This window comes from Ambystoma mexicanum, chromosome 7q, assembly GCF_040938575.1.
Source record: "Ambystoma mexicanum isolate Mex_15411 chromosome 7q, UKY_AmexF1_1, whole genome shotgun sequence".
NCBI lineage: Eukaryota > Metazoa > Chordata > Amphibia > Caudata > Ambystomatidae > Ambystoma > Ambystoma mexicanum.
The window spans coordinates 1,031,881,853-1,031,895,096 of record NC_090941.1 but is presented as its reverse complement, the minus strand read 5'-3'; the positions used below and the strand labels follow the sequence as shown (position 1 = coordinate 1,031,895,096).

Here is a 13,244-nt window from a genome sequence, read left to right as displayed (position 1 = left end):
CTCTTGCCATGTATTTTGAGCTTTTTGCTCTAGTTCCTACTCATCATCTCCACCACCCACTTTTAGGGCATTCCTTTGTTTTTGCCCATATCATTATTAGTTGAGGTGTCCTAACCCAGCTCCCCCTCTGACTGCTCATTTCTTTTGTCCTTCTCTGTCCACTTGTGCTCCATCAGATCGCGCGCTGGTCCTTGTCACAGGCCTGTTTACCCCCCCCCATTAGCATCTACCCCAGAACCTTGCCCCCAATGTACTCCCGTAGTCTCTCTTCTTCATGGGTGTTGCTAGGTCTGGAAAAGATCCGGGGCTACGCTAATATCTGGACTGTTGGGACTGGGGGCTAGCTAGCCTTTTGGTTGCAGCCGCTGAGCTTCTATCCAGGGCTACAACCATAAGACCTGGGTCTATGGCCCCCAAAGCTGCCCCCTAGCAATGCCTCTGCTCTACTTTATTTCACCTTACTGTCTCATGGCCCCCACACACTTTCACTGCGACCTTCACACTCGCAGGTACTGCCCTTCACAGGCCGGGTCGTTTGCTTCCCTTGGTACAATGCATTTGGCATTTCTGGGGATATACAAAGGGAGAGGTGTAGTAGCCTGCTGGTCAGAGTGCATGCTGTTAGAAGGCATGGTGCAGCAAGTGGCATGCATTACATGTGTGCAATGTTCTGTGTGCCTGGTTCTGAGTGTTCCGCCTACTGTCAGTTGGAAGGAGCAGTGATATATTGTTCTATACTTGGAGAAACACTTGTGTACAGACACTTTATAAATTACTTATATCGTATCATATGTTTTGCACACTGGTAATAAAGCGCTTACCTAACTCAGGACTCTCCTGGCACTCATTCCCCAGAGAACCCTGATACACCTTCCCGGCCACCTGTCGAGGCCGCTGCCCATGCCGCCACTGCTGCCAGTGTCACGGCTGGAAAAGAGAGAAAAGCCACCCTTCACATTTCTCTCCCCTACGACGCTGGCCCCGGTTTAACCAATCAATACTGGGCCATCGTCGTGCTGCCCTCACCCCTTGCCTGTAATGTGTGAGGGAGGAGCCTTGGTTATCCTTGCAAAAAAGAGACAACAACCATCCAGTCACGTGCTCTTCCCAGACATGATGATCCATCCCTGCACGCAGCAGATATGGATTAGTAATGTACTTTCTAAGCTAGGTGCATAGTGGCTGGTTTATCAGCCCTCAACTGCATGCATGTAGCAAATCTGGGGTGATCTTCTTCGGGTGCAGTTGAGCATGATGGAGATCTGATCAGCAAAGGCAACCACCAATGTAACAATGGGAACAACCATTATGCCATTGATTTCAATTGATTGTGTCTGGTTTTTGCAGTCATATCAAAACAGGGCCTAGTCGTCAGATTCATCTGAATCTGTGGGACTCAGAATAGCAATGTCATGAGGCATGGAGTGTTTTAGCATGGATGCAGGGTTCCTGCAACATTGTGAGGCCACTCCAGGCTTGGAGTATGTGGACGTTGGCAGTTCCACAGGCAAGGTTGATTTGCTTGGAAAGTGACTTCATCCACCAGACTCAAAATGAGCCTACAATTATCAGTTAGATACAGGTAATTTTCCATATCGCTCATACATGTAGCAGATAAGGATGTTGCATTACTCATTGTCTTTCCCAATTCTCCTTCTCTTTCATCTCTTTTGGTTTGTCATGTGTGTTCTTCTCCTCTGTTGGCGGTCCCAGGTTTGCTGCATGTGCAGATCATGCCGATGTATGGTCCGGCGTCGGCCTTCAAGACTATCTTCACGATACCCCTTCATCAATGGTGTTGGATAAAGCTGGACATGGATGGTGCAATGGTAGGCAGCTCAGATCTTCTGGGTGTCTCACACTGAAGCTCGTTACATTTTCTTGAACCGTTTATTTATCCGGATACGTGTTTCTTCGTTCTTTTTCTTAGGTCAACCTTACGGTAGCATGCAGAGAAGGTAAAACAGACAACATGGTTTTCAGGTGAGTTTTGCAGAGCAACTGGAGAATAGCCTACTGGTCAGTGAGTGGCAGGATTGCCAATTCTAGGCCTAAGGGTGTGCCCAGAGAGAATTGCCAGGCAAAAGATACAACAGGCTCTGAAAGGGCGAAGGGTAACGCTGACAAGATGTAAGGGTTCATGAAAATAAATGTGTTAGTAGTAAGAAGTAAATGAAAATGGAAAGTAAATGAAAATATCACCTTTTGCTCCCTCGAATTGGTTGCTGTAGAGTGCAGCTTAATCATCCCCTGGGGATAACACCTGTCGGGCTTAGTTACTGCTCGAGTGACTAGCTTAATCTCCACAGTGGGAACGGGTGATTAAGCGAGTGTGTGAGCCTGGGCTTTATATGGTGTACGAAGAGGGTGGTGCCATTTTAATCATTTCTATCAATGAACAAATAGAGCCTGCAACATTCCGGGTCCAGGCAAAGAAAAAGTAGATGTTCAAATTAGGGATATGTGAAAAAGAGACGACTCTACATCAGTCCCTGTGGACATGTAACTAGCCTGGGGCCAAAAAGTATACAGCGGAGTGCAGACACCTAGTACTATCGCTTGCTGCTGTTGGCTCGCAGCAGTCTCTTGCCAGCTACTTGCAAAGCCACCATCTGCCATCAGTTGCCACAGTTTTAGGTGCAGGCCCACTTATGTATGTTAGTACATCATACATAAACTCTTGGAAAAAAGCTGGCCATCTCCCAGCTTACTCTCCACACTGAATCTGTTGGTTGTCTCCAGGACCATCAGTCTGGCTTCAGAGCTGCCAGAGGCACGGAAACTGCTCTCCTGAACATCCATGAAGACCTGCTCTCTAACCTTGATTCCAGCATTCCTTCTGTCCTCATCCTCCTTGATCTTTCCTCTGCTTTCGACACGGTCAAGGCCACCATCCTGATCAATCGACTCCGAGAGAACCTGGGTATCACGGATCAGGCCCTGGAGTGTTGCCCTCCTCCCTCTTGGATCGCCCCTCCTAGTCCAACTTGGTCCCTTTCTCTCTACCACCTCCCTCTCTACCTGTGTTGTTACCCAGGGCTCTAGCCTCTCACCCTGGTTTTTTAACCTCTACTTGGTCCCTCCGCCCCACCTGACTTTCTCTTAATTTCAGTGTTATGCGGATGACACTCAGCTTTCCTTCAGGCTCCCCTCAGCCTCCTCTCCTCTCTCGCTCATTCCTGACTGTCTATCTGTGATTCAGGATTGGTGCACCTCCAACGATCTCTGCCTTAATGACAGTAAGACGGAGATCCTTCTCATTGGGACCCCTGGCCCTGCTTTCCCTCTCACACTCTGGCCGCCTGCCTTGGGCCCTCTTCCTTCGCATTCCTTTGAGGCAAAAAACATTGGTGTCATCTTCAACTCCACTCTCTCCTTCTCAACTCACATCTCAGACATCGTCAAGAAGTTCCACTACCAGCTGCACCTCCTCAAAGGGACTCTTCCCTTTCTCACTTTCCCCCAGAAGCTCACTGTCTCCAGAGCCATGGTTCTCTCTAGGCTGGACTACTGCAAGAGCCTCTTTTTCAATCCTCCTTCCTCTACTCTCCGCCCTCTGCAACTAATGCTGAACAGGACTACGAGAATTATCCTTTGCCTCAAGCCCAGGGACTGTACCTCTCCAGCCCTGAAATCTCTCCACTGGCTCCCGGTGGCTCCAAGAATCAAGTTCAAGACCCTTTGCATTGTCCACAATGCTTTCTGGGGCGGGGCCTGCACTACATCCAACGCTCTCTTCCAAAATACCTTTCTTCTTCAGCCCTTTGCTCAGCTACCTCCAACTCTCTAAGGGTTAGACGCTTCTCCAGGCAGAGAGTGGGGGGGGGGGTAGATGTTTCTCCTCTGCACGTGCCTCCCTCTGGAATGGCCTCCCTGCCCCTCTCAAACTTGAACCGGATCACCTGAAGGTCCGGCAAGCAGCTCAAAGTTTTCCTATTTTCCTCTGCTTTTTCTCTCTCCCTCCCATGCTGATCTACCTGACCTACCTGTCTGCTGCAGCGACTGGTTGCTTGGCTACCCTCAGCGTCTCATTGAGTCCAGGCTCTTTCTTGATCAGTCACACTTGCACTGCCTCGGGGCCTACCACACACTTAGGGGCTGTAACCGTAACCCTACAGTCCCTTGTTCTCCTTGCACTACCCAGAGCCACGCTGATCTGGCTGCACTTAGAGCATTGCTGCCCTGTTTTCCCCTCCCCTCTCCCTTGCACTTCCCCCCTCCCCTTACTTTCCCCTTGCACTTCTCGTTCTCGCAGTTGCACAATCTAAATGACACAAGGCCCAGTAAGATCATTTGTGTTGTCCTCCCTCTGTCTTCCCTCCCTTGTCTTGTCTTGCCTAGAAACACTTGTGTACATGTGCGTTATAAATGACTTATCATATATCATATCATAATGTTTCCATGCATTTCCTACCAGTCCTGCCTCTCTCACACATTGTGGCTGATTCACAGACAGGTTCCTCTAACTTACTCTTGACGTAAACCTGGAGAGGGCTGTGCGATTTTCAAAGAAGTTACTATGAGTAATTCTGACTTAATCCCATTTAAACAATAAGCCCCAATCTGGGGGTCCATTATTAATGCCCCGGGGCCCATAGTTACAGGTCTGAGCGAAGTAAGGACCTTAACGCAGGCCCCGGGGCATTACCTAAAGCCGCTCTGGCCCCCCAGTGAGGGGTTTATTGCTATTAGTACTCCGGCCCATTAGACCAGGCTATTAACAGTGTATTTTTTCAGTTGTCAAAAGCTTCAGCGTTTAGCAACTGAAAAAAGAAAAGAAAAAAAGATGGCCTCCACTGAACCGGATACGTAGCCTGTTTTCCCTTTCCATGACGGCCATTGAAAAGTAGAAAAAATAATTAAACAGAGAAGATGGCTGCCATGGAACAGGGAGAAAGGGTTACACATAGTCCCTTGTCCCTTTCCATGGTGGCCATTTGAAAAAGTGTCTGGAATCGAAATGCTTTGCCAGGCTGGTAACGACCTGGCGAGGGCCAATGAGATCTCTTGTTACAATCTCTACTAATATGCATTCTATCATATGCACATCAGTGTAACGATAATGGACAACATTCTAGTCACCCCTAAAACGTCAGGGTTCAGGTATCGAAAGAACATATTTGAAGCAGCAGGTCACTTAATTGAAACTCTGCATCCAATCCAAGTAGACCCTATAGCCTCAGAAACATATTTAGGTGATCCAACACTCATTGAGTGGTGATTAGGGGTCTGCTCCTGTCCATGTTGTAAGCGAGCCAAGAATACCCCAAACATGACTGTCGAATGAATTAATGAATAGTGAACTGAGTATGTATTTATATATTCATGTATTTTATTTACTTATAAAGCACTTTTGCCAAAGCGCTGTACAGGAAAGGTGGTACAAAATTATGAGGCAGACAATCGAGAACCAAAAAGAGCAAGTTAATGACTACAAGTATGAAAGAACTAAGGTGTGAGGAGGAATGATGAAGAGCAGGAGACGATTGTAGGTTTAGAGGCATTGAGTTCCAGTGGCAAGAAGTGGAAAGCAGTGGAAACTGGATTGAGTGCATGGAGGTCTGTGATTGAGAATGAAGAGTGCAGGAGGGGACATAGAGGAGGATTAGTGTGGAGGCAAGGACGTGTATACATTTGAAGACAATACAGAGGTAATAAAAGAGTAGACAGGATTCAAAAGAGGGCCAGGATAGAGACCAGAGCGATGGTGCGATCGAGGTTTGAGGGGATAGACAACAGAGAGTGTGTATAGCAGAGTTAAAGATGAAGCGCAGGTTGATGGGAAGGTAGGACACTAGTCCCGCCAGGAAAAGAGTCAATATGACCAGTCTATTGGCATAGAAAGTCAGGAAAGGGCAAGCGTTTACAAATGTAATATAGTTGGAGTTCAGAGAGAAAAGTGTCAGAGGCATGGGAAGAGAAGAAGAGGGAAATGAGATAGAAGGGGGAAGGGCAACGGGAACAGAGGAGGGAAAGAAAAGAATCTCGGTTTTGGAGGCATACAGATGTAGAAAATGGGCATGCATTCAAGATTGTACTGCAAGGAGACAGGAAGAAATATTTGGATGAAGAGAGTCAGAGAATGAGGAAAATGAATCACAAATCTGCATAGAAACTAGAAGAAAAGCCAAAAGAGGAAACAATAGCAGAGAGGGGAGGGGTGTAGCGAGAGAAGAGAAGAAGACCCAGGACCGAACTGTGAGCAACCCCCTCTAGGAGAGGAATGGTAGAGGAGCGTTTGCCAGCCCAAGAAATTGAAAACAAGCAGTTATCAAGATAGGACTGACGCAATCGTAGAACAGAACCAGAGAATCCAAGTGAAGTGAGAGAAGGAAGCAAGGAGTAGCCTGATCACCCATGTCAAAAGCTGCGGATAGGTCAACAAGAATGAGAACAGATTACAGCCTGCGCTGGTGGGCTAATAGGAACGACTTGGATACACTGAGGAGAGCAGTTTCGATGGAGTGCAGGGGTTGACATCCAGATTGGGGGGGTGGATGGAGGGAATTTGTATCGAGGTAAGAGGAAACTTGACTTGTTTAATTGTATTTAATACAATGTGATTTTAGTTCCATAGAACTATTCCAGATATATCCACAATACAAATTATAATCATTCAAAACATATACAAAAATGAAACACACAATAAAACAACAGTAACATCATACAAATACTAACATTTGTGCTAAATGTTAGAAGTACACTGTTTCTCAATTTTCATAGATTAAAAATAAAGTAAATTCAGGCAATAGTTTCATTTCATTTAACCTAATATGGCTTCAAATATCTTCCATACACTATATAAAGCCAACAGTAAATGCTTATTACCACAAATAAGGCAATAAAACCAAAAATCACCCTCACATAAAGCTGCTATATTGTGAACAAACTGTGCAAGTCGGTTCACATGCAGTATCAATGTGTTACAAGATGTTAATACATGTTTGATAGTCTCAAGAACATCAGGTTTCCTACACATACAGCAAATACGGCACCCCTGTGGAATATCAAGTTTAGGACCCAGATTTGCTGAGTCTACCCCAGCACCTCGGACTCCCCGACTGCCGCCCGAACCTGCACTTGCCCTTCCGGGCTCCCTCCCCCTGCACAAGCCTGGCTGGACCTGCACCCCTTTGAGCCCCTCCATCCCAGTCCTCGCACATAGCATGTTGACCTTCATTCCCCTGGCACTTGTCCACCTAGCCTGGCTCAGCACTCGCCTAGCCCAGGGGCACTCTTCCCCCGCTTCCTCCTCCCCCCAGCACTTGCACACTCATCAGCCCGACCAGCACTTCTTTTCCCTCCTTAGCATTAGCTCATTTCGCTCTGACCTGCACCCCCCCCACGTCCCCATTCCACTGCACTTCCTGTTACTACACTTGTACAATCACGTTTTTGTTATGCTTCATCCCTGTTGCCCCCCCTCCTCTTGTCTTGTTGCACCTGGAAACACCATTTGCTGTATAGGTGCATTATAAATACTCAATGAAATACAAATAAATAAAATGTAGGTAATTGTTCAAACCTCATCAATAAATAAAATCTTTGCACTAACCTAGACGGGCATTTTACCAAATATTTCTGTGGCTGCATAAAAATGTATCTTAGGCGACTATGACCAGGATATCTTTTGAGTGATTCGATATGGTTAAAGTTAGCTCACCAATCTCAGGTATCAGACTTAGGCTCAAATTCAGCTTTTAGGTGATAGTAGTAATTCGTCCAATTGGGTAACCAATTTGTTTGTTCGAACATATCTAATATCGATTTTATCCATGGGTATAATTTATTCACCTTATCATTCTTTTCCAAACTCATTAATTGCAATAATGAACAATTAGGGTTTTTAACAGCTTTACTATATAAAGCACGCATCTTTCTAAATACTTAGGAAAGGATAGATCTTAGTCCAAATTCCAAACATACCAGCTCATTTGGAACTGAGCGTGGAAGATTTAATACCGTCCTCAAACATTTTCCTTCTATCACTTTCCACCATAGATAATCAGTCATTTGTAGGGGCCCCCAACCCATATAATATGGCTGGACAAAAAATCTGTTTATATAAAAGTATAATCCACTCATAACTGTATCCCACAGTAATACTCGCAAATCTTTTAATCATGGCAGTCTGAATCATTGCTTTTCTGCCTTTTTCTAGTACCAATTCATTTTTTCCTTTTGTTTATTTAAAAAATAAAAAAAATCAGAGGCTAAATAGTTCATTAAACAAACTATGCAGTTTTCATTACTTGTTATTTTCAGCAGCCTATAGGCCGCAACAACAGTTCTCGTCTCGTTTGCCACTGAACAAATAACGGTCTTAAATAATGTCTCTTTACAGAGATATATGAGGGGCAAATACAAATACAGTTAATAGCATCTTCCACCAGGGTGGTACAGAATAGATATTTATCTAGAGAATCTTTCTTCCAACGTGCAACAAAGTAATGAACTGGAAGAATTCCTAATGTAAACTTTAACATTAAAGTCGTTTCGATCCTTTTACAAGGGATATCTAGATAAGATCCCAATACAAAAACACTTTTTGACTCTAAAAATTAATTCACTACCTTTCTCCCCCTTGATTGTTTGCATATCTCTTTTAAAAACCATTTGTCATACAGCTCCCGCAAAACAAGTTTATAATTATGTGCCAAAGAAGGGGGTCATTCCACAGCTGAGGAAGATCCAGCAATATAGCCATATTTGTAATACATTGAAACCATGGAAGACATGTTGCACCGTTCCGATGCAGCAGGTCATTCATTCCCTCCTGGTATACTACAGGTTCACTTTATCAGATACTCCAGCCCATACCAACCCGACTTAAGTTTGATCGGTAAATTCAGAACCCTATTGGGAAGGTTAAGGAGCAGCTTTAGTCATTTATTTTCCTATAAAAACCAGGTGGCGAGTATCTGAATATCCGCACAATTCCGCTCCAAATAACGCTGCAGGGGCAGTGTGCATTCAATACATTTCCAATGCAGGGGAAATACTTCTCCCTCCATACTTTTTCTTTTTTTAAATGTATTTTATTGTTTTCACATACAGTGAAAACATATACATATATACATGGGCATGCATAGCACGACAGGTATGTATCCTGCTGCCTTCGCTTAATTGTCCTATAATCCCCAGTCCAAATTTCCCTCCCCATCCCTCCTCCCAGCCCCCTTAACTACAGCTTCTTTGTCCATTACATGCTCTTTCTCGCCTTTCTTTTCTCTACTTTTTGCCTCTGAGCTTATCTAGTTTTGTTCTTCCCTGTACTTGAGTTGAATAATGTCAGCGTGAGTTCTGTCCATTGTAACATGTCTTCGCCGGGGTCTTGTTTTTGCTCCCCTATCGCCTGTTCCCACACACTAGTCTCTGCCATCACCCATTTTTGCAGATCCTTCCTCCACCTCTCTACCTGTGGCCCAGTCTCTTATTTCCAGTTCATGGCTATGTTGCGTTAGGCCAACACATATATCAAGTCTTTAAGTTTCCCCAATGCTTTACCCATGGAGCCCCTTTGGAATAGTCCTAGTATGCATGCCCCCGGTGATAGAACTTCTAGTTCTATTCCTCATTTGCAGTTTTCAGTTCGATTTCCTCCCAAAACCTTTTTATAATTCTACATTCCCAAAACATGTGTAGCATTCCAGCATTCATAGCTTTACATTTCAGGCAGCTTTGGGTGCTTGTTTCCCTGAAATGTGCTATTACTTTCGGAGTTAGATATGCCCTCTGTATTACATACAATTGTAGTAACTGCAGTCTCGCATTTCTGGATACCTTCTTATGATAATTAGATACCCTTGTCCATTATTTCTCTGTGAAGGACCTGCCCAGCTCAGCTTCCCACTTTACCTTGGTTCACAATTCCCATTTAGAGTGGTGTTCTATTAACACATCATACAACCTCGATATAGTGTGCCTTCCTTCCGAGATATTTATTATTGTTTGTACTTCTTTACCACCTATTGTGTCGTCCACTACTGCAGGCCATCTGCTCTTAATCGTATGTACTATTGAGCAGTATAGAAGGTATTGGCCGCCTCGTATCCCTGCTATATCCTGCAGTTCTTGACATTTTAATAAGGCCCCTTCACCCCTCAGATCTCTGATGGTTATGATCCTACACCTCTCCCAATATAGCCACACATTTGCCCTCAGCTTTCTGCTGTCTGTCATGACCACCACTTGTGGAATCTGTGGTGATACTTGGTCTTTGATTCTCATTTTCTTGCAGGTTCTGTGACATATTTGCATCCCCAGTTTCACTAGTTGCGGGTATTGTTGTGGTTCCGGTGGGGGTACCCATACCAAGTCCTTGGGCCTCATTACACGGTAGGCGGTAAGGGTTAACGGTCACCGGTAATGGTACCGGTGACCGTTAACCCTTACCGCCTTACTACGAGGTCCCTTAGCGGGTTGGTTCTTAACGCCTGCTTTTAGCAGGCGTTAAGAACCAACCCGCTAAGGGACCTTGGTGCTAATTACGGCACCGCAAATTTGCGATACCGTAATTAGCACCTTCCCCATTCCCATTATGCCCTATGGGGCAAAAATGGGAATGGGGAAGGGCAATGGTGGAAGGGGGAATTACCGCCCTGCCAACCTTGGAATAGGGTGGTAATTCCCCTTTCCACCAAGGCGGTGCCGGTATTTTACCGGCATGGACCAAGGTCCACCGCCTACCGTGTAATGAGGCCCCTTCAATTATAAATGTTGTATTGATGGTTGTAGGAGCGCTGTGTCTACCGTGGGGCCATCTGCTAGCCAACCTACCACATACTGCATCTGACTTGCCAGGTAATACAGTTCAAGGTTTGGGATTCTCAGCCCCCCCTTGTCATGAGGATTCTGCAGCGTGCTGAGTGCCATCCTATGTCTTCCTCCTTCCTATACGGAGCTTCTGCATTCCCTATCTAATCTTGTGAAGAATTGTTTGGGGATATTGTATGGGACATTCCCAAAGCAATGTACCAGTCTGGGCAGCGCCACCATTTTCAGCAGCGCGGCTCTCCCCATTACCGATAGTGGTTACTTACCCCAGAATTTCATGGAGTTAACTAGTCCTTCCATCGTTTTTACGGTATTGTGCATGTGTTCCTGTTTCAGTTTATGATAGATGTGCAATCCCAGATACCGGAATGTGTCTTTAACCCATGGTAGTGTTAGGGACGGCAGCCAGGCGATGTTTCCCTCGGCTAGTGTAGCTAGTGGCAATAAACAGGATTTGGTCTTGTTAATTTTGATTCCTGACAACTTGCTGAAGTTGTCTAGGACATCTAATACATGTTGCAAATTCCCCTCCGGTTCCTGTACATACAATAACATGTCATCCGCATACATTGAGACTATGGGGGGTCATTCCAAGTATGGAGGTAACCTTGCCGCTATTCGCGGCATGGCTACCCCCTTACCGGGTACCGGGTCTGGGTTCTTTGAATGAGGAATTACCGGGCCATTCCGACTTTGGAGGGCCCGGTAATTCCTCATTCAAGGAACCCATCCCCATTCCCATTCGAGCCCCCATAGGGCTCAATGGGAATGGGGAGGGTGCTAACAACGGGCCCGTTGATAATGGGCCCGTTGTTAGCACCCTGGTCTGCTCGCGGGACCCGCTAAGGACGCCTGGTTTTACCAGGCGGCCTTAGCGGGTCCTAGAGCAGAACTCTTAATGAGGCGGCAAGGGTTTGACGGCTCCGGAACCTTTACCAGTGCTGTTAACCCCTTACCGCCACACTCGTAAGTACCCACCTGTGTGTTGCACCGCATCTATTGTAATTCCGGCATCGTAGTATTCCTGCCATAGGAAGGCCGGCGAAGGAAAAATCAAACAAGGCTGCGCCACAAAATGGAGTTTAAATGTACACATTTCAAGTACAGACCAAAGTGCCTACCAGGGTCGAGCGAGGGCTGCTGCTAAAATAAAAAAAAAAGTCCTGGCCATTGAGTGGTGGCCCATTGTCGAATTTCACTGCTGTTGGTGTTCCCCACTTGCTCAATTCCTCATCCAGCACCTGAGCCACTGCGTTGAAGGAAGTGGACAAGATTATTCCGGTTATTGGAGATCTTGGATATTCATCAATTATTGCTAGTACATAAACTCCACCCTGGGTTGGACCATAGAAGTCAACTGCCACTTGTTGCCATGAAATATTGGCTAGTTCTGTCATACATAGTGATAGAGGGGAATTTGGTCTGTCGGTGAGCTGACATGTTGTTCACCTCTGGATGCTGTCGTCTACTGCTTTATTTACTTTTATTTATTGTATTTATTATTTGCTTGTTAGGTGCTTATACAGCAAGTAAAATGCTGTTTCAAAGGGCCCACGGGGCGAGGAAGTGAAACACATTGAAAACACAATATTTAAAAACAGTGGAGGAGAAAAAAAGGACAAACCTACTATGCCTTGTGAGTATTCAGAACCTGCAAATGCAACAAGGAAGAGGGTAGAGGAGGTACATTCTGAGGAGTCTGGGCTCATGGATGAGCCACAGATGAAGTGTGTGCTGTGGTGAGTGCTACACGGCCAGAGCCGCGTTATGTGTAAGTGCGAACCTCCAGGACGGAGGGTCGGCCAAGGCAAGTACTGAGGGTAGGCAGGAGCTGGGGTGATTGGGTGTGGTAGACCAGGGGCCACAAGGAAGCATGAGGGCCCAGGACACCAATCACAGCAACTTTGAGATTAGCAGAGGAGAGAAGAAGGGAAGGGGGAGGCAAAGAGGAAAGTCTTGAGGAGCTTCAGGAATTTAAGAAAGTCCTGCTCAAGGCGTAGAGGGAGGGGGAGGCTGTTCCATAGGAGGCAGCCAGCTATGGAAAGCGATCAACCACCTAGCCTCTGTTTAGCAAAACGCTTTACACACAAAGAGTTGGTGCCAGAGCAAGATAGTGGTCTAGAGGGAGAGTATTTAGTAAGGTAAAGATGAAGATAGTGTGGTACCCGGGCCCAGACAGCCTTCTGGATGATACAGAGGGATTTGAATTTAATCTGTGCAGCACCTGAGAGCCAGTGAAGAGTTTTTAAGGCAGGAGAAATGCAGTCCCTGGGCTTAAGGCCAAGGATAAGTCTTGCTGCCCTATTCTGGGTTAGCTCGAGAGGTTGCAGAGTGGAAGTAGGTAGATTCAGGAAGGTGAGAAAAGGGAGAATTCCTCTGAGAAGGAAAAGCTGAAAGTGGGAGGGAGGGAGGGAAGGAAAGCGAAGGAAAAAATCAAACAAGGCTGCGCCACAAAATGGAGTTTAAAT

The 13,244-nt window shown here is 45.9% G+C and overlaps 1 protein-coding gene across 1 annotated transcript in view; it reads left to right on the top strand.

Moving 5' to 3' along the window:
* The window catches only part of LOC138528109 (protein sel-1 homolog 3-like), a 397,280-nt gene that overhangs the window by 126,534 nt on the left and 257,502 nt on the right, over positions 1 to 13,244 (top strand). The window contains exons 5-6 of the mRNA XM_069639562.1: positions 1,714 to 1,829; positions 1,931 to 1,983. Of these exons, the coding sequence (XP_069495663.1) occupies positions 1,714 to 1,829; positions 1,931 to 1,983 (169 nt within the window). The remainder of the gene's footprint in view (positions 1 to 1,713; positions 1,830 to 1,930; positions 1,984 to 13,244) is intronic.